Source organism: Hippocampus comes, unplaced genomic scaffold (genome assembly GCF_001891065.2).
Source record: "Hippocampus comes isolate QL1 unplaced genomic scaffold, H_comes_QL1_v1.1 scaffold156, whole genome shotgun sequence".
NCBI classification, from domain to species: Eukaryota; Metazoa; Chordata; class Actinopteri; order Syngnathiformes; family Syngnathidae; genus Hippocampus; species Hippocampus comes.
The window spans coordinates 7,657,196-7,675,236 of NW_017805744.1; the positions used below are offsets into that span (position 1 = coordinate 7,657,196).

General features: G+C 42.9%; 1 protein-coding gene and 1 long non-coding RNA gene across 4 annotated transcripts in view; one reads left to right on the forward strand and one right to left on the reverse strand.

The window, feature by feature from the left end:
- Positions 1–18,041, reverse strand: part of ablim3 (actin binding LIM protein family, member 3) — a 41,882-nt gene that overhangs the window by 1,454 nt on the left and 22,387 nt on the right. Inside the window, exons 4-22 of one of the 3 annotated variants that reach the window (XM_019884376.1) lie at positions 17,102–17,217; positions 15,670–15,796; positions 14,993–15,086; positions 12,060–12,147; positions 11,886–11,944; positions 11,699–11,770; positions 9,985–10,149; positions 9,551–9,580; positions 9,316–9,442; positions 8,574–8,669; positions 6,603–6,653; positions 2,837–2,953; positions 2,646–2,716; positions 2,336–2,498; positions 1,014–1,043; positions 673–728; positions 416–482; positions 302–312; positions 138–218 (exon numbers count right to left, since the gene is read on the reverse strand). In XM_019884376.1, the coding sequence (XP_019739935.1) occupies positions 138–218; positions 302–312; positions 416–482; positions 673–728; positions 1,014–1,043; positions 2,336–2,498; positions 2,646–2,716; positions 2,837–2,953; positions 6,603–6,653; positions 8,574–8,669; positions 9,316–9,442; positions 9,551–9,580; positions 9,985–10,149; positions 11,699–11,770; positions 11,886–11,944; positions 12,060–12,147; positions 14,993–15,086; positions 15,670–15,796; positions 17,102–17,217 (1,621 nt within the window). Of the gene's footprint in view, positions 1–137; positions 219–301; positions 313–415; positions 483–672; positions 729–1,013; positions 1,044–2,335; positions 2,499–2,645; positions 2,717–2,836; positions 2,972–6,602; positions 6,654–8,573; positions 8,670–9,315; positions 9,443–9,550; positions 9,581–9,984; positions 10,150–11,698; positions 11,771–11,885; positions 11,945–12,059; positions 12,148–14,992; positions 15,087–15,669; positions 15,797–17,101; positions 17,218–18,041 lie in introns of all 3 variants that reach the window. The other 2 variants (XM_019884378.1, XM_019884377.1) reach the window with 2 other exon arrangements.
- Positions 10,212–13,485, forward strand: LOC109524459 (uncharacterized). The gene is made up of 3 exons (XR_002169967.1): positions 10,212–11,570; positions 11,659–11,777; positions 12,939–13,485. It is a non-coding gene; the product is annotated as an uncharacterized LOC109524459 (long non-coding RNA).

The following is an 18,041-nucleotide window of genomic DNA, read 5'->3' on the forward strand; positions in this document are numbered from 1 at the left end:
ATTTCGAGAGTTGAACTACACCCCCCACCCCCGTATGTTCATCACTTTACTTGTCGCACATCGGAGTTGTTCTTGTTTATTTCTAGCCTTAGTATGAATTAGTAATCAGTTAACTTGGTTCCAGGAGCACAATTTACCTCCAGTCTGGCTCTCTCCACATCTTTGGGAAGCCTGTTCCTCCCCCTGGTGGTAACAATGAGCGCTTCATAGGGGTAAATCTGCAATCCAAATGGGCCTCTCTTACCTTCATGAACACTGATGATTTCAAACATCTAAATAGACTCAAGTGTCAAACCCTTACCTTGTAATCCGCTGTAATTCAAAGGGCAGATAGTTAAAGCAGTGCAATGGAGCACACTTTTACCACTTATTAAAATAAATGAGATTAAAATGCTTTAAATACATTTCCATGTACCTCGGCTTCCCCAGTTGACTTCGTTGCTACTGTCGTACTGGTACTGGTAGCAGTCGGCACTCTGAGGCTGCAGGTGGTTCAAAGTCAAACAGAGTCCGTTTAGCAAGTGGAGACAACAAAATAGGCACAAGTTTGTGATTGTGAAGTTGCAAAATGTGAGAAAGTTACAGAGGCATGCATACTTTTTCAAGACTGTACTACATACAAGTACCAAACATTCTCAGGAAAACACTTTGTTGGATTCACTGGCGTCTCACCCGTTGTATCCCATTGCGTCCATAGCCTGGAAGTGACGCAGACTTGCACACATAATCTAAAATAAAAACATGTATTAGTGCAGTGCAATGTCATTTTTCTAGGTTTGACACGTCGATAGAAATGTAGCATCAGTGACAAACCACTGCCACAAGATGGCGCTCACCTCTAACAAACATTTGATGGCGGTGGTCGTAGTAGTACCGTGCGGTATTTGTATTTGAAATCCCACCATTTACACGTCACAATTTTTACACTTTATAACATTCACTATTCAAACGAATGTGTAACTTGTATAGCGCTGTGTGTCCATGTACCTAAAATTTAAAAAAAATCCACTCACCACCGTCAGTGCTGTATTGAGATCGGGGAGCTGTGAAAGGCAAACAGTCAGATCATTAAAACGTCTTAACCGCACCAGTAAAAAGGAAATAGTATTTTCAGGGCAATGAAATATTCAAAATCTCAAGATTTATTTATTTTTATAATTGCTTGGGAGGATCACACTGAATCACAGGTACAATATGAAGAAGGAGGCCCAGTTAAGAGGCAAATCAAACGCAGACATTTTAATCGCTCAATATGGTTTCAGGTCTTTGTTGTTTTCGAGCGAGAACCAACAGAGTGCTGTTCACTTGTGTCCCCTCCCATTTGTGAAAGGGCTTTAATGAGAGATCTTAACGCTCATAAATAAACCAGGATATGGGACACCAGCTGTGCACAGGAGAGCGAGGAAGTTTTCATACACACATGAATGGATGGATGCATGCATGCACACACGGAGCCATGAAGAATAGCGTGTAGAGAAGACGCCGGACGAGGAAGAAGTAGGAGGAGGATGAGAAGTAAGATCGAAGTACAGTAGCATGCAAAGCAGCAAAGAGGGAGATGACGAAAGCGATGGTGCATGCAAGTGAAAAGAAGCGCTTGGAAAAAAAGGGGATGGTGTGAAGGCAAGCTACAGTGTGAATGTCAGAGGCTAAAATAACAGCCTCAACTGGTGCAGGACAATTTGGAAAAAATTTTATCATGATATTCTTAGTTATTCCAAAAAAAAAAAAAAAGAAAAGAAGCGCTTGGAAAAAAAGGGGATGGTGTGAAGGCAAGCTACAGTGTGAATGTCAGAGGCTAAAATAACAGCCTCAACTGGTGCAGGACAATTTGGAAAAAATTTTATCATGATATTCTTAGTTATTCCAAAAAAAAAAAAAAAAGATACAGCATGCTACTACTGCTAATCTTTTCTCATTTTATTTTGTGACCTTGGACCTGCACCAAAAGAGTACTGCATCCAGTAGCACTGCCCCATAAACTTATCAAATGTAAACAGAAGCAAAGTAGCCAACAATTTTTTTTGCACAAATGCAGCTATCAATCCAAATAAGAGGCATAAAACTAAAGGTTGACATTTTCAGGAATAAAATAAAAGCAATGAAAATATTTTTACAAAGCCGTTTCAAGTTTCTGATATCTGTAGCCTGATATCTTTTTGGACTCGCATTTTTAGGGTCTCCGTGTGCTCTTTTGGTCTAGGTTTGTGAACTTTTGGTCTCGGTTTGTTCACTTTCTTGAAGCATAGTTTGCGTACGACCATTTCCTGCTGCGTACTTCTGTTGTCGCGACTTCAGGAAAGGGGCTTCATAAGGGAACGGGGTGCTCGCTTACATCCATTAATGGTGTAAGTCGTGGCGTTGTAGCCTGTAGTGTTGAGGGTTTCCTTGCTCCCACTCCGAGAATTCCTTGCACTGCCCCAGGGGTCGTTGTCATAGGAACCAGATCTGGCTTTCATCTCCTCCTTTAGGATCATCCTCCCTATGCCACTCCCAATCTGAGAAAGAGAAATTTGATGTGCAGAGCACAAGTCGTGTTAGAGGAACAAACAAGGAGGATCGTTCAGGTACCATAACCTACGATATGCATTATTCATGGTGTTTCTGACACTATGTTGAAGCAGGGAGGGTAATGAAGCGCTTACTCTTTGAAGACCGTGACTCCAACTCTCTTCATCTCCCCCTGTTGAGAACCGTCTCCGTGGTACCCGATAGGCTGAGCAGAAATAAAGATAAAAGACATTCCCTTCTGAGTGAAAGGGAGCTCAGGTATACTGTGAAGACTTGGGTCCAGTGTAAGCAGTAAACCATTTGGAGTGAAACGAGTCTTCCATACCCCTGGGGGAGCTGCCGTATGGGTAGTAGTCACACTCCGACTGGGTGTATGGCTCAGGAGAATAGGTGGAGAGTTGGGAGGATGTCAGGATATCCTCACTGGTCCTACTTTTGGTTGCTGCGTTCAGATGATTGTCTGTGAAAAAAGGAGATATTTGGGAGAGAGAAGGAATACAGGCAAAGGAAAAAAAAATCATATATAAGTGATCGTAGACCAATCAAATATGACATGTTGGTCTGTCAAATGTTTAAATAGCTGCCAGGATGAATTAGTGAGTTTGGCCAGCCCAAATTTGTCATCTGCAATTTGCTTGCTACTCTGCTTTTGCCGCTTTAAATATTCAAAAAGGCTGCTGATAAATGGGGCTGTTGGCAGTGCAGCCAGAAAACCAGAATGAAAAGAGATGTGTCACCGTGTTTTTTTTTTTTTTTTTTTTGCCGAGACGAACAGGATTTCTACAAAATTAATTATCCTCCGATTCATACCGGAAAATTCCCTTTCAGCTTCACAATATATGAGATGTATGTGTGTACGGCTTACAAAAATGGCTTCCATATTAGCGACAAAGGCATTGCGTGGCCTTATCTTTGCTCATAGTCACACCTGCCTGAGGAGTGAATTGCCAGCACCTGTAGACGGACGGGCTCCTTAGCACAGGGGACAGCAGTGAAATACGCAAAATAAATGAGCTGTGTCCTAGTTTAGATGCTGAACTTTTGAGAACACAAACTAGAGAGACAACGCCACACATCCAAAAACTGCGTCCACCACATTTTAAAAGAGACAGCCAAGATTTGGCTACAATACCTGGTTGTATCACATCTCAAGATTGAACCAATCTGCCTAATTGCACCACTCAGGCTCACATGTCGATGCCAAAATAAAACAAGCGATGGATTTGCTATTGCTCAGGGTTCCACAAACAGTTCTTAATAAAGTGCCGCATTGGCCTCGAGGCTACATTTGCTAACATGGTTGCAATTGTTTTTTTTTCCCTCCCAACTGCAGAATTCTCATAAAGCTTAAAGCCACACAATAAGACATGCTTCCATCTGAGCCAGGCTTCTTTCAAATATAATGTCAGATACTTGCCAATGTGACACTTGAAATGTAAATAACGGAATGGCAATTGAATTTGGGTGTGCAGGCTTTCAAAGTACCGTGTGCATTTCAGAAAATAGCCTAACACAGGACGCTTAAGATACGTGGAGTTTACGTGGAAGGAAAACAAGCTCATGAAAATCACAAAAATGTTCATTTCTCCTTCACAGCCCCATTCACTTTTCTACATCGTTCGAGGGAATCGACGTTTCAGCCAACTGCAAGAAAATAGGCTCTTTTAACCCGAGTCCTGTAAGGGCCCAGCCTGAGGCGGGCTGTCGTTTCATGAATGTGAAGCAATCACATTGATTGTCACTCTGCACAAAAGCACAGTCAATGGAAGTCAATGGGCTTGACATGCAGTGTAATGTCACATGGATCGTTCCTCGCTCTGTTAGCCAGTAACCATGCCGGCCCTGATCCATGATGCATTGAATTCCAATCCGCACAATGCATGACACCGGTGACGGACATTGTTATCTTTGAGACACACGCTTTCCACTTGCCTCACACCACATACAGATGTACACAAGTACGTTCACAGCAAAGTTGTGTAGGCTGTACAGTGCTGACATGGCGTTCCCAAAACGAAAAGAGAGACACAGACATGAATAGAATCTACGGACTGACTGAGTGGAACAGCGAGTACGAGAGAGATTACTTACAGTGGCAAGGTCACCGGGTTAAATGGAGCAGGAATGTGGAGGGGAGTGAAAAAATGTGATTGGATGCAAGAAAAAAAGAGGTGAAAAGAAAAGGGAAATGTTACTGGAGCACCCCTGTGGGAGATGTGACACACTAACCACGCATATAGAGGCATATTCTCCCATTTGCCTAAGTCAGAAAAGGCGTGCCGATGTGCACTGTTTCAGCTGCTTAAGTGTGTCACTTACGCATCTTCATAAATGTACAAATGCGATGTGAGTGCGCGCATTCTCCCGTAGACTTAGCGACTCTTGTCTTCCGCGCTCTAAAGGCTGTACTAAGGTCTAGCACCTCTCGAAAGCAAAAGATCATGTTGCATGTTTTGAGTCATTTGACAGCCACTGACAACGAGTGATGACTGTCACTCGACGAATCGGCTCATTTGTGCTGATGTGCGGGCCGGGCTGGGGGCACACCTGTCTCATATACGCGTCACTGACTGCCCAACAGTCCTACGACATGGCAGTGACGGCAAAATGTTGCCATTGTATCATATTAAATGGGGAAAAAAACGGAGGAGTGCCAGCGGACTTTGAGGAACATCTCCAAATGCTGATGGGACTTGCAGTTAAAGTGCCGGTCACAAATACGGTCAGTCATCGTAATAATGGGCCTTAAAATACAGATTTTGGGTGTATTTGATACCTGGCAACCTGGCCAAGTCTCCATGTGCAACATTTCCTCAGTTTTGAACCATGAGCACAGTATCCTGAATCATCCATCCATCCATTTTCTGAACCGCTTTATCCTCACAAGGCATGCTGGAGCCTATCCCAGGTGTCTTCGGGCAGTAGGCGGGGGACACCCTGAACCGGTTGCCAGCCAATCACAGGGGGTATTCTGATTGAATTCTGAAATTGCTTGTATTGGATAAAATAGATCTCTATGTAATTCTTATGTCTCATGAAAACTCCACAATCCGAAAAGTAGGGCCACGCTCAGGACTTCTCCAAATCACGCCTCTTTGTGGTTGCGCACATATTTCCAGGTTACGCATGGGAGGTTCGTTCAAATCTACAGGCGGGTGAATCGCTGCATTTTGAAAGTTTCGAAAGCCGCGTAAGGGATTGACTTAAGAGCGCACGCGAGAATATGCCCCATTGTGAATAACACCAAAAGATATTTCCGTAGGCCATAAATAGCTCTAGCCTGCAGAAACTGACAGATATGAAATAAAATAAGCATGTTTATTAAGTAGTACATAACGGGCCTGTAATCCCCAGCCGTGCAACTCTTGGAAATTTGGTCTCACATCACTTTTTCACATTTTGTTTCAGTTCAGTTGGGTTTCATTATTGAAGATTCTCATGAGTGCATGGATAGATTACAGCCTGTCATGTAATTAGCATAATTTTCACGGACAGACGTGTAACATGCACAAAAAACACAAAACTAAAATCAAGGCCACTTGCTAAACTACTGTGCTTATGTCATATAACCGTGGATTCAGAACATGGTCAATTTGTAAAAAAAGCAAACAGAGCAGCTTGTGTTTGGAGAGTGTTAAAATTCAGCAGCTAATACAGCAGCTTCCAGTGGATGGCTGCTGAATAGTCATCAACCATCTCGGTAGAATCCTAATCATCTCTGTACTGAATAAATACTTTCGATTATAATACAGTTTGTTGTATGCATGTTCTAAACATGTGATATGGTGTTTCCCCACACATTAAAAAGCGTGACAGCTGAGCAGAGTGGACTTCCTCTGTGGCAAAATCTTAAATATCTCACCACTGATAAATGAAGCAAGTCAAGTGCTGTTCGTGGTTGCTAGCAAGGCTTTTTTTTTTATTGCTGTAGTTGAACTAACAACAATTGGAACATCAATACTAATCCATAGCTGGTCCTAAGGGGATGTTGAAAGACACTGACAGATCAGTAATGACATCGTTGTCGAAGCACAGCATGACTACACTGACAGGAGGACAGGCAGGCTAAGGCGGGGCTAACTGCACGGTACCCGTTCTCTTATAGATGGGAGGCTTCCTGTAGATGTTGGGCTCCCCTGAGGCTGAGGAGAGAAAGAGGAGATGGAAAATTGAAACGCAGTGCCATAAAAGAGGAAAGGCTAGAGGTCATGAGTTGCTTTTGGAACAATGGGATGAAGAGAAGAAGAGAGGCTGTGAAGGAAGATAAAATAAGGTCAAGTACGCCGTATGAAAGGAAGGATAGGCCGAAAGGGATTATGTTTGTGGAAGAACAAGACTTTGTGACATACAGTGTTGTTCACATCTTGTCACTACCGAGGAACCTGATGGTGTTCCTCCTGAGTGATTAGAGGCTTGGTGATGAGGAGTCCTACCTGGTACGTGAAAATGTTTTGGGGGCTGGATGACGGTCGGTGTGCTGGACCGTCCCTCTTGGCCGTAGTATGGTGAGCTCCTTCCACTCTCAGGTCCTACAGCCAATCACAGCAAAGAAAGCTGGATGAGGCCCCCCCCACACCAAAATATCACTAAAGTACTGAATCGCAGTTTAAAAAGCTTGTAAGAATCAAAACGTTACAAATTAATATCACATCAAATGATATACAGAACAGTTTTTGAGAAATTGAAAAATGAATCCCATTCATGCAGGATGGTGCGCTAGATGTTAGCATGTCATGCCGGACCTCAGCATCAAAGGATTGAATGCACATTTAGCTTTTTGTGAGGCTTACTATGGCGTTCTGCGACACAATAAAATGTATTGCAAGATGGAGACGGTAGAGAGGAATCGTGAGCACATTTTTTATTGCTTTCTAACTTTGAAAGGGGCCATATCATGCTAAATCAACTTTTTGGAGCTTTTAGCCATGTTAAAATGCTAATTCCTCATCAAGAACACCCTCAAAGTTACCCTCCATTCACCCACATTCCCTCTCATTCCTCCACTCTCAGCACCAATTTCTCCCATCCAAGAAAACGACCGGGTCCTCACTTTCGTACATAACAAAGTGACATGATATAATTGCCACATCAGAGCCAACGAGAAAATTCTGCTCCCGATAATATGGAAACATTTTTGTTTATATGACTTGATTAGCAATTTATTGAAATGCTCACCAGGATAACCAAAGTGCTGCGTAGAGCGAGGCATGATGGGTGACATGCCTTGACGACTGTAGTTTGGGGTGTCAATGTAACCTGGACTGGAGCATCGCCTGTGCTTCATGTCCAGGCAATCATAGTCCTTGACACGCGAGAGGTGGAAAGAACGAGACGACCAAATGAAAACACAGCAGTGGTTTCAACTGATCTTAAGTGCTCTTGCCAAAACAGTGTGAAGGGGAATGCCTACCTGAGAATAGGGAGATAGTGTCCCAAGTGACTGCAGAATCAAACAAGGCAGACATGTTATTTCAAAGCAGCAATTCATCAAAGTAAGAAAATACAGATTATGTACTGTATGTATTGTGCTGCCCCTTGGCAAGCGTCCATACATCAGAATAATCAGAACCAAGCAGCTTTTGGAGCCCAACTGAGATGAGTCAATTCCAACAGTGCGAACATGAAGTTTCATTTAAATACATCTTAAAGTAGCCCTACCGAAATTTGCAATTGCTGGTTTCATCGATTTATTCATTGATGGTATTTCATCTATCCCTAATAAAAATGCAGCGTGCAAAGAGATATGCGTTTCTACTGGGGTGTCTGTCTGGAAAAAAAAAGAAAGAGGAGATGGAAAATTGAAACGCAGTGCCATAAAAGAGGAAAGGCTAGAGGTCATGAGTTGCTTTTGGAACAATGGGATGAAGAGAAGAAGAGAGGCTGTGAAGGAAGATAAAATAAGGTCAAGTACGCCGTATGAAAGGAAGGATAGGCCGAAAGGGATTATGTTTGTGGAAGAACAAGACTTTGTGACATACAGTGTTGTTCACATCTTGTCACTACCGAGGAACCTGATGGTGTTCCTCCTGAGTGATTAGAGGCTTGGTGATGAGGAGTCCTACCTGGTACGTGAAAATGTTTTGGGGGCTGGATGACGGTCGGTGTGCTGGACCGTCCCTCTTGGCCGTAGTATGGTGAGCTCCTTCCACTCTCAGGTCCTACAGCCAATCACAGCAAAGAAAGCTGGATGAGGCCCCCCCCACACCAAAATATCACTAAAGTACTGAATCGCAGTTTAAAAAGCTTGTAAGAATCAAAACGTTACAAATTAATATCACATCAAATGATATACAGAACAGTTTTTGAGAAATTGAAAAATGAATCCCATTCATGCAGGATGGTGCGCTAGATGTTAGCATGTCATGCCGGACCTCAGCATCAAAGGATTGAATGCACATTTAGCTTTTTGTGAGGCTTACTATGGCGTTCTGCGACACAATAAAATGTATTGCAAGATGGAGACGGTAGAGAGGAATCGTGAGCACATTTTTTATTGCTTTCTAACTTTGAAAGGGGCCATATCATGCTAAATCAACTTTTTGGAGCTTTTAGCCATGTTAAAATGCTAATTCCTCATCAAGAACACCCTCAAAGTTACCCTCCATTCACCCACATTCCCTCTCATTCCTCCACTCTCAGCACCAATTTCTCCCATCCAAGAAAACGACCGGGTCCTCACTTTCGTACATAACAAAGTGACATGATATAATTGCCACATCAGAGCCAACGAGAAAATTCTGCTCCCGATAATATGGAAACATTTTTGTTTATATGACTTGATTAGCAATTTATTGAAATGCTCACCAGGATAACCAAAGTGCTGCGTAGAGCGAGGCATGATGGGTGACATGCCTTGACGACTGTAGTTTGGGGTGTCAATGTAACCTGGACTGGAGCATCGCCTGTGCTTCATGTCCAGGCAATCATAGTCCTTGACACGCGAGAGGTGGAAAGAACGAGACGACCAAATGAAAACACAGCAGTGGTTTCAACTGATCTTAAGTGCTCTTGCCAAAACAGTGTGAAGGGGAATGCCTACCTGAGAATAGGGAGATAGTGTCCCAAGTGACTGCAGAATCAAACAAGGCAGACATGTTATTTCAAAGCAGCAATTCATCAAAGTAAGAAAATACAGATTATGTACTGTATGTATTGTGCTGCCCCTTGGCAAGCGTCCATACATCAGAATAATCAGAACCAAGCAGCTTTTGGAGCCCAACTGAGATGAGTCAATTCCAACAGTGCGAACATGAAGTTTCATTTAAATACATCTTAAAGTAGCCCTACCGAAATTTGCAATTGCTGGTTTCATCGATTTATTCATTGATGGTATTTCATCTATCCCTAATAAAAATGCAGCGTGCAAAGAGATATGCGTTTCTACTGGGGTGTCTGTCTGGAAAAAAAAAAGGAAAATTCTCCTTAAATTACAGACCAGTGCCACATTTGGCCTGGAGTGTGCAGCAGTTGTACCTCCCCATAGCTGTAAGTCATGTCTAGCCTGTCATCAGAGGTGTATCTCTGGTACGGCTGGTATGAGGAGCATATCAGGTCTGGCTGCTGGACTTCATATATGGCCTTGATCTTTGGGAGGGCAGCTAGGTCCTTATAATCTAGGAACTCATTCGCCAATCTGGCCTGGAGAGAGGACAAACACACACACAACCACCAACACAGACACAACAGCAACCACATGAACGGCACCCAGAAACAGTCGTGTGGGAAGTCCACCAGCGATGGCAAACAGAACATGCGGCCACGGAGCATTCTAAGCAGACACACGAACACCTTGCCCAAGCACATGTATGAATGCATGTGCGGCGCGAACATCTGAAGTGTCTTGACAGTCGTTGACCTTCAAGACGAAAGACAGCTCGAGAGAGGGAGGAGGAGGGGAAACAGCATGGAAGGCACGTGTGCTTATACTGCATTTGTCCCTCATTCATCACCTTAACCACAAAGGTCATTGATTAAGAGATGGAAGCCAAGCATGGCCGAGCAGAGAGCAGTGACTCCCACTTGCATGCGGAAACCACATGCTCACACTGACAACACGCAGCAACACTCAGCGGTCCGCCGTGCAGAGCGCCATGACATGTCCAGTATATGAATGGAATTCTGGGAGACAGAATGACAGTCATCACTGCTGACTTAGTTAACTTTGTTGAGTCCTAAATATACTATGAATCACTGACCAGCCATGGCATTATGATCACCACGTAATGATTTGCTGCGTTGGACAACATTATAGGAGGAGTGCAAGTGATCAGAACGCAGTGGCCGCTCAGTGTATCTCTTGATTTGCAGGTACAAATGTGTCTGAGAATTTGGATCACAAATTATAATTGACTTATATATGATTATTGTCTCTTTATTTTTAAGGATTCATATTCTCCTTCGGCTTTGTGTTTGTCTGAAGGCATGTGGCTGATGGGCAGAATCAGAATCATCTTTATTGGCCAAGTATTGTACAACACAATAATTTGTCGCTGGTAGTTGGTGTCACCGTAGTACTACAGAAAAAAGACATTATAGTATAACAAAATATACTTTGGAGAGATACCCTTAGTCCAAATGTACCAATGACAAAGAGTCATTAAGGATTGGAGAAAAGATGAAGGACAACAAGAAAACAGAGCAAATGTAGAAAATGTCGAGTGGTGGAGACTGTCGTGCGTAATGCTGTAGCAAGCACAACAAAAGGCACTCCCGGGTTTATGGCAACAATACAATTTTCACTGGATAAGTTTGGAACTCTGGCCGGTTAACTACTGGTACTCCACTTGCAGCAAGAACTAATCCAAAAATGGTGAGCTGAGTGGGTACACACGACCACTGTGCAGAGGAGATGCAAAGACTCCGCTTTTGACACTGATCAATATTGTAACCATAAACCTTTATGGATACAAAACATTGAAGGAAGGAAAGCAAGACACACATGCATTCAGGTAAGTTCGTTTCTTCTTGTGTTGTTTGTACAATACGACAACAAGAAACTGCAATTTGTGACATACAGGAGCACAGAAAGTGAACAGGCCATGGGAGTGAGCAGCCCTCAGGTTGGTGCTTAGCACTCAATTCACGGAATAGTCTTTTAGTCCTTTTGTGCGTGTTCTAATTTAAGGGTTGTCTCTGTGCTGGTGCTAGCAGGAGGGACTACACGATGCAAAGACAAGTGGCTACTTACACATATAACCCGATTGGGAGAGCCAATGGATGAGCCTGGAGGAGAGATGGAGGTCTCTGACAGGCGTCTGTGCTGTGAGGTACCACCACACCCCAAAAGAAAAAAAAAACAAGTACAGAGTATTGAGAACCCAACATTTGAACACATTTGTTAACCCAACAAATAGAACCCTGAGTATCCAGCTCACCCTGAGCCTCCTCTCTGCTCTCGCTGCTTGCTTGCATAACGGGTGCCACACCTCACACCCTGAGCCAGAGTGAAGGACAGAGATCAGCTCGAGAGTGGAGATTTTACATATTAATGTGTTTGTTTGCACATGCCAGAGGAGTGTGTGTGTGTGTGCTTGCGTGTCATAGCTCACCTGTCAGATACATTTCCTCTCCCTCTTTGAACATCAGGTTGCAGCGAGCACAGCGGGCACAGGTTGGATGGTAGTGCTTCCCCCCAGCCTTAATGAGGAAAGAAGAACAAACATTCCCAAGAGATTTAACCTCAATTCCCCACTTTGAAGGGGACATGTTATGGAAACGTGACTTTTTAATTGCTTGCATGCAAATAGTTGTGTCTTTGGAGGGCCTGCCCATGCACAGATCAAGAGTCAAATTAAACAACCATGTAAATCTTTCATCGGCCTATTTCTGAAAATCTGTCTGTCATTTTCCAGTCTGCCACCAAACTACTGTCACTTAAAGCCAAATGTTTCACAAACTAACAAAGTTAGCATAGATTTGCCTTAGCTAGCAGTGCTACAAATGTTAGCTTTTGACAGGCGGCACATATACTTGGCAAGTTGTATACCTGGTGCAGGAGTATTTGTCTTTGATGATGTGTCTGCCACATACATGGATGTACTGCAGTCGTGAAAAAGTGTAAAGCTTGTCATGAAGTACGAGTGAAAACACAATGCCATCAGTTTTTTTTTTTTGTGTGCTTGTGTTTTTCATGTTTTTTAGATGCGTTTTATGAAGACAACTGGGAACTGTTGCTAAATGGTGAAACAATTCTCTTTGAAAGTCTGCTAAATATGTCATCTGTTTAACACATGGTCACAATGGCCTCACAGTTCACTGAGACATCCTCAGCAGATCGCGTGTATTTGTTCGAATCACATGCAAGCCAACTCCTGTTCAGCCCCTGACAAAATTAGCAGATATCCCCGCGGGTCTGTCGATATGAGATGTGTAGAAGTGAGTGTGGACAATACACTCTGTGTTTGTGTGTGTGTGTGTGTTTGTCATAGATAAGGAAAGAAGGATGTGACCATGCAAGTGAAGGACACAAGCGTGTCACCACATCGAAGCCAACACCATTCCATTGAATCCAGCCTCGTCCTAAATGCAGAGTTCTCACCCATGCGTCTCAGTGGAGCTGACGTCGAAGGCGTGCCCCCAAACCATCAACTCTACCTTTCTGACACACCATCAGGGAATTGCTATTTATAGACACTCTGCCGACATGTATGTGATGTGCCAAAGAGGCCTGAGCTGTTTCATCTTAATTCACTGAGACCGAGCAGGTATATTGCATGCTGTTAACATCATCGACTTTAGATGCTGACACCTGCAGATACGTTTTCTGTTTTTAACTAAACACATTCTATGTGACTTGCAGGAAATTGTCTGTCTGTAATAACTGCAGTATATTCAAGAAGAAGAAGACGAATGAATATTTGTCTCATGATTTCCAAGAACAAAGAGCTTAGTGTCGGTGGTCATATGGTATGTTATTTGTACAACAGCTGGAATAAGTGCTGCATTGTCTGAGGCATTAAGAGGCTGCTCTTGATATGAAACTGAAATTCTGACTGCCCTGATGATAAACTGGCATCGAGGATGGATGCATGGATGGATGGATGATATTCTGCAAAAGAAGAAAGTGGTGAAACAAAGTAACGGAAGATGCCACCTCTTCAGATTCTCTTCTGTGGCAATGCATTTGAGTAACGACATTGAGCTTTGTGCTCCTGGAGACCACGCCGGCAAGCTCAAACATCAACATTGACTCCAAACTGACAGCAGTTCAGTTTCCACTCACTGGCGGTGCGAATGTGAGTGTGAATGGTTGTCTTGTCTGTCTCGATATGTGCTCCGTGAGTGACCGACAACCAGCTCAGAGTGTAGTCTGCCTTTCGCCTGAACTCAGAAGGCATATGATGCAACTTTCTACGACTCCGAACAGGATGAGCAGTATCGGAAATGGAGGAATGTCATCCAGTAAGCTACATCAGCTCCATGCGTCAATACATTTCCCATGAAGTTAATTGCATTGTCCATAAAAAGCCTGTCGCTGGAGCATCAAACTCTGACTGGTGAAAGCAATATGCGTGCACAGGAGCGTTCCTTGAGTGAGACGCAGATATAAGCAGGAAAGGGAGACAGAGGGTGAGAGTGAAAGACTTACTGATAAAGACGGACATTTCTCTGTGTCTATAAATAACTCGGAGAGGAACAAAGCATTTTACACCAAGCGTTCTGATGAGCAAAGGAGCTCAGGGACAACAAGGCACCGTGTGTGCATGCGTGAGTGTCTGTGTGCGTATCGGTGTGTGTGTGTGTGTGTGTGTGTGTGTGTGTGTGTGTTACATCCGAATGCCAGAAAACCATCCAAAGGTATTTAATCAATCTCGGCTAAATGTCTTTCATTAGTACAATCCAAATCCCCTGATAATTTTCCATTAAAAAGTTTTTAAACAAATTTGCTCTTATCGCATGTTTTTTTTTTTAACCTTAACCTGATTCAAACCAAAGTTCATAAATTCCGAACTCCTTTCTGCCAATTCCTTTTTGTAAGTGAAAATCTACCACCGTCACTTGAACAGCTTTCTGCCATGTTTTGCCGAACTTTAAAATGTGTCTGCAATGATGCCCGACTCACAGATGCTAAATCACTTAATCACAATAACTTTTTTAAAAAAATTCAACGGTTAGACACTACAAATCATTTGAAACTTTACAGGGGTTTCAGTCAACCATTTATGGTTGACTGAAACCCGTGACCAACCTTAAACCGCTTCATCCTCAAACAGAATGGACCTTCAACTATTGCGGATGTTTTGGTTTCGTAGAGTAGGTCGAAATGTTTATCACTCTCCAATCGTAAATCGCACACTCCCCAAGTAGAGAGGGGCTTAAACAGAGCCGAGGATGAAATGTGACTGCTCAATTGCGATAAGGCTGATTATGCTCAGTTAGCACAGTTGTCTCCCATTTGAGGATTTCTCAATTACTGCAGTCATCAACACAGAGAAATCTCTGTTAGAATTGTGCCACTGCTGAAAGTGTTCTCCATTCTCACCTCCAGAACCCTTCCACTTATGTATCGGCAGCAGCCCTCGCATTTCACCCCATACTGGGCATGGTAGTCCGCCTCGCAGTATGGCACTCCATCCCTGCGACAGTGAAACACATCAAAAAAGCTTCCATGGCTCCAAAAAGTCAAAGTAAACGGTCGAGAGAAATCTCCAAACTCAAATTTTAATTCATTCTTGGACCTCTGAATGCCTAATTTGTTGTTTCCACTTTTTTTCCAGATAATTATGAAAGCAGGAACTATCTGGTAGGGTCAAACGGTTGCCCTTATAAAACCTTTCCTCAAAGGAATATGCAATGTTAAATGTACCATTTTAAATTGTCCTATAAGTGTATAAGTACATTAATATATAGAAACTCACAATCCCACTTCAATTGAAGATCTTACCCAGTAGATTTTTCTTTCACATTCTTCTATTCACAATTATGTGACAGGCTTAAGTCACACCAATAAAAAAGTTGAAACAATGAAATCGTAATGTCATTCACAAATACACCACTTCCTTTTTGATGAGTTTCAAATCACTGAAAAATCAAAGAAATAGCAACTCACTTGCCCAGAGTTAATTATGACATTCTTGAGGACTTTTATGACCTTAGGGGGATTCAACTTGGAGACCCACTCCGCAGTACTGTGTTTTCTGTTCATCTTTTCATGCTCACTTGCTGATGTACTCTCCGGTGAGGACCATGTTGCACGTTTGACATCTAAAGCAGCTGATGTGCCATTGCTTCTCCAGCGCCAAGAGAGACTGACCTTGCTTGATCTCTGCTCTACATCCGGCACAGTCTGGACAAAAAGAGCAAGAACAAAACAGAAGAGGAGGGGAGGGGAGTGGGGAATTGAGCAACAGAAGACAAAGAAGAAAATAAGATACAGAGGAAAGAAGAGGAGACAGAAGCACAAGCAGTCAGAGGTATCCCGTCAAAGTGTAATTTTATTTCCTTCAAGACCAAACACATACTGATAAGGTGGAATGTGAGCCCCTTTCGATCAAATTCAGATTGTCTGTCTCTTAAAGTATTATCCTGGCCGAAATAGAAGGATAGCTAATTCGGAAGCAGCTTGAAGCTGGAGCTATTGTTGGACACAAACAGAGGAGTACATGGTTGTCTGGAGTGTCTTGCAAGGCATTTGCAACAATAAAAATGACAAGGACACCATTTTGAAATCACAGTTAATTGTCAGATTAGCCCAATAGCACCATGTTGACTCTCACGCTTCAGTATTGGTAGTAACATCTGGTTTGGGGGTGGGGGGTACACACAAGAGCTCAACGCTTTTGAAAAATTATCGGGATTTTTTTTTCTGGCAATATTGTGATTGAGATTAGTTTTTCAAGGTCCAATTCTCATGCAGTTTTTTTTTTAAACACAAGAAAAAAATTTATCTGTATGAGTATCAGTCTATACTACTAAGGAAAAGTCCCTTTTTGCTTCAGGGCATTTTCTTAGGCATGGGAGAAGTATGCACGCTAGCAAAGGGACCACTTCCCTCGGCAAACTCTCAACCAAGACAAACAGCACTTTGTGGTGAAAAACTGCTGCACTTCCAGTGTGTTTGCTGCTGCCGAATGTATTGAAACTGTCATTCAGTGGTGACAGCGATGGATCATTAAAAGATAATACTTTATTTCTCATCTCATCCGGAATTGTTTTCAGTTTCAGTTTTCTCCTGAGTAATGATACATTTGTGTGATGACGGCCAGAAATCTCTTGTTCTTCCAGAGCGATTTGAAGTTATAAGGCAGAAGGCACATTTGACACAGGTAGCTGAGGGAGCTACGCTCAGAAATGTTACAGAGGAATCGCAATGTTCTCCTATAATTCAGCACTTCAACATTGTGAAAGTTAGATGAAATATATATGATCATGCTTCCCATGCTATTAACAGACATCGAGCTACCCTTGATGTTTAGTGTTGGCAGCAACGAATGATGAGTGTGTTAAACTGCATCATTTTCGCTGGGCACATTGATCTGACAGAAACTTGATTAGCTAAATGTGCTAAGTGGGCTAATGGACACATCAAATTAGAGTCTGCGTCGCGCGGCTCTCAACAGAAGAGAGAAAGTAAGGCAGATGCTGGACTTACGACTGGGCCCGTGGATTTTGATAGGTTCATTTGGCTTGGCCAGTGAGCCAGAGCAGTGCTGGCACACGCAGTCCTTTCCACTGAATGTCACTCTGTCTCCGATGGGAAAGGGTTTACTGAGGAGGTGAAAACAGACAGAATTTGAACATTAGTAAGTACATGATTGTGGCTCAAGTGCTGGATCTAAGAATATACCAAGAAATAGCAAAGGATTGCTGACAGACGCTAGAATGAGTGACTTAACACCTGGTAATAAACCTTAATGGAGTATAATGAAAATAAAAATACATTCAAAATATTGCATAAAGGCACGAATGATAATATGAAGTTAATTCTTGAAACGTGATTAACGAGGCCAGTGAGTCCATAATGTCTGTGTGTATGTGTGTGCATACAAATGATACATACATACACACACACACACGCACGCACGCACGCACGCACGCACGCACGCACGCACGCACACACACACACACACACACACACACACACACACACACACACACACACACACACGAGCGCGCTTACCTTTAATTTCAAAGCAACTGATTGATTTATCCATGACTGGTGTATGTAAAAATGAATGGGGAGCTGAAGGGCTTAGAGAAGTCTTTTAAAAAGACAGGCAGCAATCATCCATTTACTCTGCCACTAAGGCCTGGAAATGGCGTCAAGACCCTGAGTCACCAGCAGAGGAGCAGCACACATTGTGTTTGTGAAAGACCTTGAGGCAGATTTGCTCCTGCCTTGGTTCAGTAACATTGAGGATGTAAAACAGTGTGTGTCGGCCCTGGGTTCTGTTAGGTGCACCTGTCCCCATTTTACCTTGCCAATAACAGAGCACACACATTTGCTCTCCCTACCAAGGCTGACTGAAACTACAAATCCCATTTGAGATGAAATTAGGACGTTGTGTAAAATGTGATTAAAAAACAGAAGA